Below are 14,962 nucleotides of genomic sequence, written 5' to 3' on the forward strand. Positions count from 1 at the left end.
TGTTTCTTCTGCAGAACCATGGGAATGAGTGTCTGTTCTATCATCTCATAAAATTATGGGTAGTTTCAAAATGGACAATTTTGAAAAGTTTTCATGGAAAATCTAAACCTGCCTTTACATGTGAAAACACTAATTTGCTAATAAGTACAGCAAATAAAACAGTTCTTGGGTCTGTATTGTTATGTGGATGGTAGTATTGCTATCAATGAATAAAGCTAAGCAGCTTGGCATCATTATGAACGTAAAGGTGGGCTACAGAATGAGTTTTCTGGAAAATTTAATGATGAAATTATTATTTTTGGGATCAAAATTAAACCAGTCCCATCAGTCATTGTATCAGTTTATCAACCAGTGGCAGAAAGTAACTATGATCACTTAGAGGAAATATATAAGGAGATGTGAAACTAATAAAATAGCAAAAAGGTTGGAAAATTCATGGGGGGAGACTTAATGCTCCATTCCACAAGAAAAATGAAAGCAGAATAAAATAGCAAAAAGGTTGGAAAATTCATGGGGGGAGACTTAATGCTCCATTCCACAAGAAAAATGAAAGCAGTATTTCATTGGGCTGGAAGAAGAAATGAAACTTAAGTGAAGTAAGGTACATTTGTAAAAGAACACGAGGCATATAAAATTATCAACTGGATTTCATCATGTTCAAACAAATATGTAGAAATCAAACAAAGGAATGTAAACCATACCGAGCTGCAAATATGGATTTGCGTCCTAGTGTAACAGTAATGAATGGTATTATGAAATTCAAGAGAATAAAGCAGATGATGAAGAATATGATGAAGTGGCATGTAGTAAAGTTACAAGGAAAGCATATGTGATGGAATGACTTGTAACCAAAAACTATTGGGGTATGTAAAAGTGATGAGGATAATTTAATAGAAGTGAAATATAGTGAAGAAGAGAAATGAATGCTATAGAGGTTTCTTCTGTGATAGCAAACACAGAGGCCAAAAACTGATAGGTAGCTTATGAAAAACTATGTTTGTTGGTAAAAGGAGGACATTTGTAGGTAAAAAAAGGACATACAAAAGTGAAGAACTTGAGAGCAGAGCCCATCATTGTCAGTCTCTTGAAAATGAAGTCAACAATAAGTATAGAATAAGCATAATTGGAATGATAAAAGGATGAAAGAGAGATAAATAGAGTAGAAGTTCATTCTGAATCATTGTGAATGCACCCTTCATAGTTTTTTGGGTTCATAGGTTTAATAACCTTTCCTATTAATCTCTGTTCTGGTTTCAGAAGAATAACTTTATGCTTTTATGAGCATAAGCTTCTGAATGCTAGTAGACTGTAGAAAGAATGTTGTTTTATAGTGCTATTTTTTGGTATTAAGATAAAGACTCCCCCTCTCTTATTTAAACTATTTATAAAAAAATTAATTAATCTATAAAAGTAGCTGTTGTAGTTCGTGAAGGTTACTTAAAAGGGCAATGTTGATGAAACTCTACTGCCAGTCACTTTGAAGACTTTCAATTGACCACCTTCAGAAGTGACGATCAGATTTTTTTGACATTACTATTTATGAAAAAGTTCTAATAGTGGAACAGTGTTGCTAAACTTGAACATCAGTAACTTAGTGTCTGGTCTAATTAATTTGTTTCATATATGTGTAAATACGTAAATCAATTTTTCGTTGTAATCACAGATAAATAGTTTGATAAAAGGATTTATTGGCATCATATATCACTGACAAAAATGAAACAAGTAACACCTTATACACTTTGCACAATATAAACTGACAGAAAAAAAAATCGCAACTCCAAAAGGGAATTGTGCCACATAAACAACAGTCAGTAGCCACGTTTTTACATCTGAAAGATGGGTGTCTATTCATGTTTCACACCATTTATGTAAGAGTGGCACTAGTGATGCTTTAAATAAGTGCTGTAACGGTCTTGAACATTAATTAACTTTGAGATATGACATGATGAGCTGATGTTAGTCAAGAATGCCTTTAAAGTGACAAAGACACCATTATCAACACCACACTGATTTCGAACGAGGTCGTGTAATAGTTGTGGGGAAAGATTTGGCAGGAATGTAGACTATAGGAATGTAGACTATATGTGATTGCTGGCAGCAGTGGTCACGAGAATGTGCAGTCACAAGAAGACTGTGCTCTGGATAGCCATGTGACATGTCTGAGAGGGAAGACCAGTGTTTTCAGTTATAGCTTTAGTACCTCGTTCTGCACTTGCAGCAGCAAATTGAGCAACAGTTGGCAACACACCGACACAACTAACAGATACAAATCAGTTACATGAAGAACAGCTCCAAGCCAGACACTCTTAGCGTGTATGCCACTGACCCAAACCACCACCATTTGTGACTTCAGTGGTGTCATGTGAGAGCTCATTGGAGGGCAGGGTGGAGATTTGTTGTGTTTTCTGATGAACACTGGTTCTGCCTCAGTACCAGTGATGCCCATGTGTTGGTCAGGAGACGGCCAGTCGAGGGCTTACTGCCAACCCGTTTGGATGCTACACACATTGGACCTACACCTGGAGTTATGGTCTGGGGTGCAATTTCGTAGGTCAGCAGGAGCACTCTCGTTGTTATCTCATAGACCCTGACTGCAAATTTGTACATCTATCTGGTGGTTGGATATATTGTGCTTTCATTCATGAACAGTAATCATGGAGTTGTTTTCTAACAGGATAATGCTCACCCACATACAGCTGTTACAATCCAGCTTACTCTACAGCATATCAACTTGTTGCCTTGGTCTGCTTGATCACCATATCTGTCTCCAGTTGAGTACATATGGGACATCATCAGACAACAACTTCAGCATCATCCATAAACGTCATTAACCGTCCCCAAATTACCCCACCATATGCAACAGGCATGGAACTCCATCCCACAAACTGACACCCAGCACCTGTTCGACATAGTGCATGAACGTTTGCATGCTGGTACTCAACATTTTGGGTGTTACGCTGGATATTAATGTACCAGCATTCTACATTTGCAATGGCATATCTCACTTCTACATTAACCTCTGATCTTGCAATGTTAATCACTTTAAGTATGTTGCCTAGAAAAGTTTATTCATGAAATTTCATTACTCTATATTAATTAATTTTGTGTGTTGTGAATTTTTTTTCTTAGTGTATTTTATTTTGTACCCATTTCTTGATTTATTGAGTAAGAAGGGAAATATAGGTACTACATTTTGACCATGGGATGTCTTTCTCTAGCCTTCATGTTATCAGTTCATATTGTTTTTTATTTATGTGTCAGTTAATGTTTTTGATTTTCAGAATTTGGTTGTGGAATTTCTTTTGCTACAAGTTCGTCTCCATCACCCAGCTGGAGCCTCAAGAAGTGATGTTTTGGGTGCTGCCTATGCTGCCAACTGGGACCTGTGGCACTCACATTTGAGATCTATGTTTGCTCTTGTTGATTCGGAGTTATCATACACACACACTAAAAAACAGAAAGCAACAGTAATTAGCAATACATTTTTACAACTTGCAGTTGAAGTTTGTAAACAGGTTTGTTTAATTGATATATGCTTATAGGTATACACATATTAATACCAGTGATTCTGACACTACATTTTCAGAAAATCTAGAGGCAAAGAGTATCCATGGTTGTTGCACTTCTACAAGAAAAACATTGTTTTCTTACAAAGAGACAAATAGTTTTATAGCATATTAAACTAACTTTGTAATTTACAGATGGCAGTTTTGGAGGCAGAGGTGGGGGATGGGGTTGGTGGAGAGAGGGTTGGAGGCAGAGGTGGGGGATGGGGTTGGTGGAGAGAGGGAAAGGCACACTTGCTACATGTTCATGAGTTCTTTAGTCACATTATTGCCAAAGATTATGTGACCATGTTGGCTGATCAGGTCCATCCCATGGTACATTATTTATTCCTCAGTGTTCCAAGATGACAGGGCCTCCTGTTCCCACAGTTCGCATCGTCCAGGACAGATTTTGTGAGGATGAATTGTCACATCTTTCTTGGCTACTACAGTCACCAGATCTCAATAGTATTGAGTCTTTGTGGTCTACTTTGGAGAGAAGGGTGCATGATTACTATTCACCTCTGTAATTGTTATTGAACTTGCCACTATTTTGCAGGCAGAATGGTATAAGACTCCCTCGGAAACTATACAGGACCTGTATTTATCCATTCTGATATGAATGGAAGCTGTTGTGTATGCCAATGGTTTTCCTACACTATGTTAGGTATGGTAATGTTTTGTGTTTTTGGTGTTTCCATATTTTTGCAACCATAATAATATAGGGAGAAAGGTAAAAACTGACCAAATGTTCACCATATTGTGCAAGCACTGCAGCTCGACTGAGATGAGGAGTTGTGTTGGGCTGAGTGGACAAGGGGTGAAAGGAAGTGATGATGATGAGGATAAATGGATTAAGAGGGGGAGATTGAATAGAGAGAGAGAGAGAGAGTGGGAATGTGGAGACCTGGTAGTGAGAGTGGAATGAATGAAATTAGGATCATGGGGCAGTTGTGGAGGTAGGTGTGGAACAGGGGCTACTGGAAATTGATGCCAGGAAGATTCTGGTATTGAAGAAAGTATTGAAATAACAATTACCATATGTGTAATGCAGACAAGCTGTTGTTGGAGAGAAGGATTCAGATGACATGAGTTGGGGAGCAGCCATTGAAATTGAACATGTGCTGAGCAGTGTGTTCAGCCTGTAGATGACCAACTCGGGTTATGGGGCCACAGTATGGCAGTAGTCATTCTTTTGGGTGGCCAGCAGGTTGGTGATTATGCTCTCACAAAATGTTGTCCAGAAATTACAGCAGAGATAATATATAACATGACCACTTTCAGCTCTGTTGTATTTGCTGGACAGAATTTTGAGTGAGCTTAACTACCAAGCAGTTGTTTACTTAGCAAACTTCTGAACTTCATGATGAAACTTTTGCTCTAACTGTGTTTTTTTTTTTTTTAAATAAAAAAAAAATAAAAAATAATAGTCAGTTGTACTCAACATTACCTCAGTCACGACATTCACATTTACAAGAACAACACCTGTGGACTAAGTCGTTATTAGCAGCTGCAGGTAAATTTTCATAAAGCTTACATAAAATAAGGGAATGGCAACCATTCATCTATAGCAGACTGATGTGTGGAGCATTGAAATGCATGACAGGAACTGATATTCACACTAGCTTTCAAGTGCCTACTCTTTGTCTATTAAAAGTACGCATTCATACCCAAATGCACACTCCCATGGCCACTACTGAAAGCAATTGCCTGAGCTGCTGGAAAAGGGGAGGGGTTAGTGAAGGGTGTAAGGGGGACAGGCAGATAGTGAGAAAGAGGCAGGTCTTCAGAAAGATGACTCAATGGCTGCACAACAATATGAAAGCAGTACAGGGGGGGTAGGAAACAAAAAAGAGATATATAGAGGTAGAGGGGGAGACAGGAGCGAGGAGAGTATAGTGAAGACAAAGAGGGAGAGAGAAGGGGGATGATAATTTGGGGGGGGGGGAGGAGGGAGAGAGAGAGAGAGAGAGAGAGAGAGAGAGAGAACACATCTGTGTGGGCGGGAAGAAGGGTGATGGGAGAAGGCAGTACATAATATGGATGGGAAAGGAGAGGTGTGGACAGGATAGAGAAGGGAAAAGGTAAGATGAGGCAGTGAAAAACTGTTTACTGGAGGTTTAGGCCAGGGAATTGCGAGAGTGCATGTCATGCTGGAAACACATTTCCTATCTGGATATTTGAGAGAAACTTGTGCTGTAAGGTAGTTTTCAAATGGCCTACACAATGAAGCTGCTGTTGGAAGTCATTTGTGTTGTGGTGTGCAGCATGTTCAACAACCAGATGATCGAGTTTGCAGTTTGCCACAGTTGGGAGATGGCCATTCATGTCAGTAGACAGCTGGTTACTAGTCATGCCCATATAGAATGCTGTACAGTAATTGCTGTTTTCTGATATACAACAGTGCTGCTTTCACAAGAGGTCCTACCTTTTATTAGGTAGAAATTGCCTGTCATTTGAATGCGGGGGTGGGCGGCAGGCAGCACATCTTGCACTGGGTCAACACAAGGAAACAACCCGTGAGGTGCAAGATTGGGATGAGGATTTAAATATGGATGGACAAGGATAGTTTGAAGGTTGGGTGGGTGGGGAAACAATATTTTGGGTGATGTGGATGGGATTGTGGTTAGGATAGCCCTCGTTTCAGGGCATAACAAGAGGTAGTTGAAGCCTTGGCAAAGGATGTTATAGTGATTCTGACTGGGTTTTCATAGTCTCTTCCTCTGTAACATCACTCTTGATTACCATTAAGCTGAAGGTCTAAAGGTCTAGATGAGTGTGTTATGGTGTTCGCTCAAAAATGTACACAACAGTACCATTTAGGCTGCAGTCACACACACACACACACACACACACACACACACACACATTTATTGTTACTAAGTTCAGCTATTCAGAACGATAATCAGTTTATTAATTATAAAAACTTGCACTATGATAGGTCAATTACGTCAGCCCATAATGAGAATCACCATGTCCCAACAATCACTTGTTCCAATGACAATAACATTCCGCATGGTTACTAATCACAATACAGTTTAGTTAAAAAGTCTCTTAATTTGAGGTACTCTAAATCTTTAAACATTAATGTTAGTGAGTCTCACTGTTATCAGTACATGTATTTTTGCATATGAAACCAAGTGATTGTGGCATGAACCAACACCAAGATTGCACCTGTTGAAGATTTTATTCATGGGCTGGCTGTCTAACTGAAATGCCCAGTTTGGGTGATGTCTGACTACTTATAGTCAGTTGTAAGAATAAATTGAATACTAAATAATGCTTTACAGATGGCCTGGCATGGAGTGTACTGTTTTTGATGTACTAATGTACTGCAAGAACCAGTAGAATTTTGGATTATAGATTATGTTGCTGGTAAGAAATTCAGAAAGAATACATAGACGTTATTATTGTTACACAATGTGGATCCCCTTGTTTACCTGTTCGAGCATCACGTTACAAATCGGAGTAAATTATGTGAAATTATTAATTCCTGAGGTTATTAATTTGTACTGTTCTTCATTTTGTACAGAAAAATTAAGTTACCAAAAGACGATAGTAGAAAGTCAGAATCTAACAGTAGCTAGGGCAAAATCTGCAATTGGTAGTGCCTTGGAACTTTCGAGTTTAATTCTTTTGGAATGTAATTAGTTTTAGGTAAAAACGTGTTACTGGAAAGTCTGAATGTTAAGCTTCGAATCTGTAGGCCAGCTTTCCCAAATATATTAACTCATAGGGTTTTGCATTTTCTGAACTGTATTACCAACACATTACTAATTATTAATGCCCTAATGAAAACTAATTACATCAGTGTAAACAGAACAACCAAAATAAAAACCTGAGTAATAAAGTTAAGTGAAATTAAGTCTAAATAAGATCATGAGATTTTCGTTTAAGTCTTCCTCATTCAGTAAATCAGTCCTCACGGGTATCAACTGGATGTCCTCCATATCTCTCTGTCATAAGCATTCTCCTTCATTTATTTATAACTTCTTCCTCTCTTCACGTCTCCTAGCATTCCAGACTTCCTTCTTCCTCTCTCCTTTTTTCCTTGTCAATTTCTCTCCATGATTCTCTGATAGACCCTGCCCAGCAGCTCCTTATTTCTCATTCTGTTGATTCATTCTCTTTCTCCATTCTTCTCCATGACCATAACTCAAAACTTTTTAAATATTTTTATTCTTTGTGTCTGTCTGTTCACAATTTGATAATCATAAGACATCACACTCCACTCAAAGAATTTGACGAACCTCTTTCTAAGTGTGATGGGGATGCTTCTACCTGTCAGCAAACCTTTCAGTCTCCCAAAAGTTCTCTTCCCTATGGAGGTTGTGTTTCTCATTTCCTCTGTACAACTCCCAGTAGGCATTATCACACTTGTCAAATACTGGAATGACTGAACCTGTTTTAATACCATTCCATCTAGTGATATATTAATCATTCATCTTGTTTTCTGATTCTCATAACTGTGTCTTGCGAATGTTCACTTTCATTTCAAGTACGTTACACATACTTAGAATATTTTTCATGATTACCTGAAGCTCTTCTGCCATTTCTGCTAGCACATCCATATCATCAGTGTACTGTGTACAGTGTAAAGTGATGGTTTTTATTCTTTCTCCTCCAGCTACAAGTCCTTTTCATTTTCCCTGTGTCTTATTGGTCACCTTTTCAGTATATTTATTGGAAAGTGTTGGTGACATACAGCAACATAGTCAGACACCCCTTCAGTTTCATATTTCTCTATTCAAACTACCATTTTCTGTTTCATATAGAGTTGCTTTATAAACCTCCTGTCCCCCCAGTCTATACCAGTATCTTTCAGGATCTTCAACAGCATAAATCAATCAATTCTGTGCGTATGAGTCCATCTGAATCTGTCGTGGAGGTGTAAAATCGAACAGTGAAAAATCTGGAATAGAATAGTGGTAATCGTTCCACTCCATAACTACTGCAGTGGCACTGGTAAAGCAACCGTAATAGATCTTTAGAACAGAAAGTGCATTTTCATATGACAACCAAATTTTCGACATGTGGGAAACGTTTTTGTTATTGAAGTTAAGTGAATACCTTATGGGTATGAAATCTGAAGAATGCATATTATTTTTGAAACCAGAACTCTGTCGGAGATCTCTAATGCAAGATTATTTGAGTTAATCATGATGCAAAGTGGTCTGCTTATGCATCAACTACTAATTGGGCGCCCATACAGTTTCAGAATGAGAAACAGATGGGAAAATGTATCTTAAATAGTCCTGTGATAATAATCATAAACATGAAGACAAATCGCATCCTGTGCAAACAAATCAATATTGGTATTCTGCTTATCCATACAATGTTTTTCTCCAAGGGCGTTAAGTTTCGATGATTCTTCAGCTTCCTTTTCTTTGTCAAAAATTTCCTTCCCAATCTTCACAACAGTATTTTTGTTTGTATTCAAAGGTGAAGCAGTTCTGTCAATCGCTTCATTAGCAGAGAGCACCAGGCCTTCATTAAGTTTTTCATTCTGAAAGTAGGCACGTTATGTGCAAACCATTTCTCTTAACTGCCCTCATATGGCAGTTCTCTGCCCAAGAGAACAGCGATGAATTTTTCCACTTAATACTTTCAATGATCTTCCCACTGACATCGTTGAGTACCGTACAATGAATAATGGAAACAACAAATAATGATAACAACAAGTATCAGCAACAAAGAATAGTGGTGACAACGAATAATGGTAACAACTTGTACAACTGTAATAATGAACACACAGAAAGTCACAGGGTGCAACGATCACACATGTCAGCAAGCTGGCTGCAACTGAAGCCCACTGCAAGCAGGAATTGTTGTTTGGGGTAAAGGTTTGGCAAGTTTGAGGATTTGCTGCAGCTGTAGGTGCCATGGTATTGGCGGAATGTGGCCTGGGCCTGCCCCATGTGTTCCCGTGTGCTGCTTCTGCCCTCACTGTCAATCCTAAAGTAATTTTGGACAGAGTGTAGGTCTGATATTCTTCTAAGTGGCTGGTCTACAAAGTATTAGTACTGCACAGTTTGGTGAATTATGAAATAAAATTTGTACAACGAAGACATCCCCTCTGCCTGCCTTCCTCCTTCCCTCCCCCATGTAGGGAGGGGCAGGAAGAGGGGGAGGAGGGTCTGTATTAGCATACTGTGACAATAACTGTGCAGGTAAGTCTGTAAGGACAGTGGGCTGAAATATGTGTATCACTTAAATTTCATATTAACTTGGAGGTAGGTAGCATCATGTTTCATTCATCTAAATAATGTGATGTTACATGAGAGTAAAAAAAGTTTAAATTCTCAAATTATACTATATATCTGTATTCTTCTAATAACATATTTGTTACCCCCGAGCATCAGAAGTATAGAGCTCTGTGATGTTGATTATTACTATTCATTTAAAGAAATCTTCCTTAGGTCTTCCACAATTTGACATAGCAAATGTTTCAAATGGTTCTGAGCACTATGGGACTTAACATCTGAGGTCATCAGTCCCCTAGAACTTATAACTACTTAAACCTAACTAACCTAAAGACATCACACACATCCATGCCCGAGACAGGATTCGAACCTGCAACCGTAGCAGTCGCGCGGTTCCAGACTGTAGCGCCTAGAACCGCTCGGCCACTACGGCCGGCTTGACATAGCACATGACTCCATACAATATGCTTTTTTGTTAGAGCTGTTGTTGTTGTGGACATCTGAAGATGGTTTGTTAAATGTGCCAAATCCAGTAACCATAATAAAGTCTCTACTTTTGATTAAGGAAGTTTATAAATATTTAGGAAACAGGGAATTATTAACGTGTTCTCCCAAACACAGTTGCTTTGTTAGTAAGTAATTTTTGATGTCTGTTTCAGGTATTTCATGAACATTCCAGGGCCAATTTAAACCAAAGTATAAATGTACATGAACCTACCTGTAGTCCAGTTCTGAAGAAACGGCGCATTGCAGGAGGGTTAAGAGATATAGTAAACAACATATCAAAAATGAATACTCCAAAAGAATGCTGGCCATGGTGAGCAGTTATGTAGGAGAATAAAAGGAAAAACAATTTTATGGGCAGTTACTGTTCAGTAATTAATCAGTTATTTCTATGTTAATGCTGATTGGTATTTTCTATTACTGAAAGATGATAATTTAAATACCACTTAATTTAACCTAGTCTGAAGTTCTTCACTTACCACAGTTATCTTGTCACTGCTAGCTGATTATGTATCAGGAAACTATTGTGTGTAAATTTTAATTCACGATATGAACATAAACCAGTAATTTATTTTTAGAATTTTTTACTTTTATCTATAATATTGTGAAAACATCACCCATGTATTGGCTTTCGAAATGATAGCATAAAACATTATCTTTAAATTAAAACTGATTATCATCTTCACAGTACTTACTCTTACAACATTTAACATACCTTTTTGTCCAGTTAATAGTAGTGATCTTGACTTTGTATATTGATCAGTTTTACTTTGATCCCTAAGTCTAGGTTTGGTGCAAGTATTGACAAAATCTAAACACAAGAATTAAAACTGTAGCTTTGAAGTTACAAGGGGATTTCAAAAAGTAGGTTATGTATTGTTATGGCTGCTCAAGCAACATTTATCGAATGCTGCGCTACACGTCAATATGTCACAGATACAAGGAGCCTCAGCAGCCAGAGACTGTGATCGTGTGTGTGTGTGAGTTGTGTTTGCGTGCTTGTGTGTGTTTTGTGTAGTCTAATTCTGATGAAGGCCTTTTCGGCCAAAAGCTTACTTGCTTGACAGCCTCTTCGTTGTGCCTATCTGCAACTCAGCATCTCCACTATATGGCGAGTAATCTATCCTTTTCATAATATGTAATTATTTCCTCCTAGATTTTCCAATGTTTGAAAGAAACATTCAGAATGTTCTACTAGTTCCTCAACATCATAAATTCGCTCTTCAGTCATGCAGCCAATCATGAACCACTGTATAAATATGCTCATCATTAGAAAATCTCTTTACCCCAGATGTTCTTTCAGTTGGAAATTGCATTTTGGAAGAACTGGACTTACCATGTGTGCGGCTTTGGTCAAATTGTAGCACCATTTTGACATGGCTGGATGTGACATTGTATTTGGCCCATATACTGCAAGAATTTCATGGTGAATTTGTGTGAAATTTAGACTTTTGCCAACAACAATCATACTGTCCCATGTACTTAAAGTTTGGAGTACATTTACAATTGCCATGCAATTTTGATTGCACGCTGTGATGCATCTGTTATCCACACTGCAGTAGAATTGTGTCTGTATAAAAGGTGGAACACATATTATCTTCTGACAATGAGTCACTGTTTTTGCACAGTGGTCTTAATGAGGGATGACACTTGTAACTTACTTTCTGAAGTTCTTGTAAAAGAAGGAAAAAATGACTGTTGGTGAAACTGTGACAGGACAGGGGCAACTAGAGACCAGTTATTTTTCTGGAACTGAAGTAGTTCATTTTACAGCTCACGTAATCAAGCCAAAGACTACATTTTATGGGCAAAACACACACAAGATGCAACAAGTCTACTAAAGAGACTGCCTATGCTATATTTTTTCACCTTCTTCTGTAGTATTGCTTCACAATGTGTGATCCTTATCAGGTGGTATTGATGGTGGACATTTGAAAAGTACAAAGAAGGGCAGCATGTTTTTCATTATTGTGGAATAGGGATGAGCGTTGCACAGATATGATACATGAATTAGAATGACAACCATTAAAACATGCACTTTTTGTTGCAGTGAAATCTTTTTACAGAAATTTAAATCACAAACTCTCTCCTCCAATTTCCAAAATATGTTGTTGACTCCTATCTACCTTAATAAAATAAATCAGAGCTTGCACTCGAAGATTTAAGCATTTATTTTTGTCTCATGCTATTTGAGAGTGGAACGATGAGAAAGAGTCTGAGGTGATTTCATGAACCCTCTGCCAAGCATTTAAGCATCAATTGCAAATTAACTATGTACATGTAGTTATACACACTTCAATAGTATTTAAAAAATATTTAAATTACTTGTTTGCTCTCTTCTGGAGTATTGCCGTACAGTATGTGATCCTTAGCAGATGCTACTGACAGAGGATATTGAAAAAGTTCAAAGAGCAGCAGCTTGTTTTGCATTTTCCACTATGTCATACTAGTGACTGAATCTGCACACTATGTCATAATTTCCTCATCCTTGTAACACAGAGACCTGTGTATTGTCATTGCGCATTAAAAGAGTTCATATTTGGACATGCAAAAGAATAGTGAAGAGAATAGCCAAAGACAAATGACACCATCTAGCAATAGAACCATAATATTGTTTCACATTCATTATGTGTTGTATGGTTTTAGCTACTGGTTATTGGTTTTTGAACAAATGTAGCCAGTACACATTCTGCCTAGAGGCTCTTGGGGGAATATTAACAAATTCTATTGTAAACAATGTTCCTGCTTTTTCAGGAAGACAGAATTAAATAAGGAATAGACAGACTTGTGTCTGACTTGAACGAGGTGTGGTTTCATAGTGGGTAAGTGTCAGATTACAAATCCAAAGGACCAATTTCCAATCCTAAATCCATCATTGGAATGTTCATGTTGCTTAATGCTTCTTTTACTTGTCATAACTAATGGTATGTGTGAAAAATGCCAAGCTGCATTATGATTCATATTCTACATTGAACTGTAGGTCCCTGCATAACTGTGTGGATTAGCCAGTTCAAAGATTGGAGGAAGGCAAGGGTGTAATATCTTCTGTATGAGCATGCCTAATAAAGCATTATGGTTGTCAAAACAACCTCCATGCTACCATAATTCCCAAAATCCATCCTGCTGATACCATCCCAAAATAACATCATTTTGTTTAGCCCCTAGCTGCCAACAAACATCAATTGATGACAACTGCAGGAGATTTTGCACCTTACCTCCTCAATAAAGATGTTTTTCCTTTATGTTGTGTAACAATATTTATTCATCCACTAGCTGATCGCCATGGCCCATCGTCAGCTGTCGTCTGATGTAGGCCTAAAAAGCTGAAAACAGTTAAGAAAATGAAAATTGTTGTAGAATTCCAATAAAATCTTTCCATTTTGCACTTATCATTATGTTTTGTAAACACCAATCAAGTATTCAGTCAAAGACGAGCTGACTTATTCCAACAGTTGAATCAGTAATTTTCTATTTGCTCTCCTACCTTTATGGGTAGTGTTGATTGTGGAATTCCATAAAGATCTGTATTCCATTGATCCCTTTCTCCCCTTGAAACCAGCATCATGGAGTATAACCAAAAAAGAAACTGGATAAATGAATACATGCCAGAGTAAAGTGGTTGCTGTACTGTTGTACAGTTAGCTAGTTACACTGCACAGTGTATGGTGGAGAGCATAACGAATGTAGTCTCTGATATTTGCTTTAAATACCAATTCAAAAGTCTGTACCTTATCTGGAGGTCTGCTTGTAGTGTGACTGGGTGGATACACAGTAATGGGTTGATTGGTGGATACACAGTAATGGGTAAGCAGAATTGTTAGCAGCAAGCATCACCCGTGTAGAGAGAATCCTGCAGTCCTTAAAGATGCAATGGAGGGTTTGACATCTGTTAGAGGAAGTAAGAAAAATTCATTTCAATAGGTCCTAAACTCATTTAAATGTTTCACGGAAATAACTACATTGTTAGGACTAACTCGAGAGGGTCATCAGCAAAGAAAGGTGAATTTACTATCACTGCTGTAGTTAGGTGAAGGAGTCTGCTTTTTTTTCTGATGCCAGAGAGTATGCAATGTCCATTCATTTTCATCTGTCAGGTATCAATAATAAATCCATGATGGTGCACTTTTGGTATTGGCAGGAATTGGTTGGATTTATTTGCTTAAATATGACTTATCCTTCATTAGATAATGGCTGCTAATAGGTGATGTCAGTCACACCACACTCTTCACCATGCTTGCTGAAGAATAATTAATAATCTTCCATAATGTGTGTTTATTAAAAAATCCAATGATTAAAAAACTAATTTCTTGAGATTATTGTGCCCCAATAGAGAATAAAACCTAAGTTAATGCCATATATCTTAACCTTTTGATGTTGAGCTACTCATAGTCTATTACATAGACTCCATTTATTTAATCCTTTTCATATGTATTGTGATCCATTTCATATCTCACCACTATCATAATGACCGGGAGAGCGGTGTGCTATCCGCATCCTCGTCTGAGGACGACACAGCGGTCGGATGGTCCCGATGGGCCACTTGTGGCCTGAAGACGGAGTGCTCATGGTTTCAACCTTTAGTAAGCAGTTTTCCCCTCTCTAGCCATAATAATTGAAAGAAATACTGTGCTATTTAATAGCACAATTAAAATTCTGGAAGCAATATCTATTATGATATTATTTCTGACAGCCACTCACTATGCAGGGTAA

At 37.8% G+C, this 14,962-nt stretch overlaps 1 protein-coding gene across 1 annotated transcript in view; it reads left to right on the forward strand.

The window, feature by feature from the left end:
* The window catches only part of LOC126161971 (serine-protein kinase ATM), a 481,619-nt gene that overhangs the window by 125,642 nt on the left and 341,015 nt on the right, over window positions 1–14,962 (forward strand). Inside the window, exons 9-10 of the mRNA XM_049918161.1 lie at window positions 3,282–3,515; window positions 10,408–10,565. Of these exons, the coding sequence (XP_049774118.1) occupies window positions 3,282–3,515; window positions 10,408–10,565 (392 nt within the window). The remainder of the gene's footprint in view (window positions 1–3,281; window positions 3,516–10,407; window positions 10,566–14,962) is intronic.

The sequence above is a fragment of the Schistocerca cancellata genome, chromosome 2 (genome assembly GCF_023864275.1).
Source record: "Schistocerca cancellata isolate TAMUIC-IGC-003103 chromosome 2, iqSchCanc2.1, whole genome shotgun sequence".
Classification (NCBI taxonomy): Eukaryota; Metazoa; Arthropoda; class Insecta; order Orthoptera; family Acrididae; genus Schistocerca; species Schistocerca cancellata.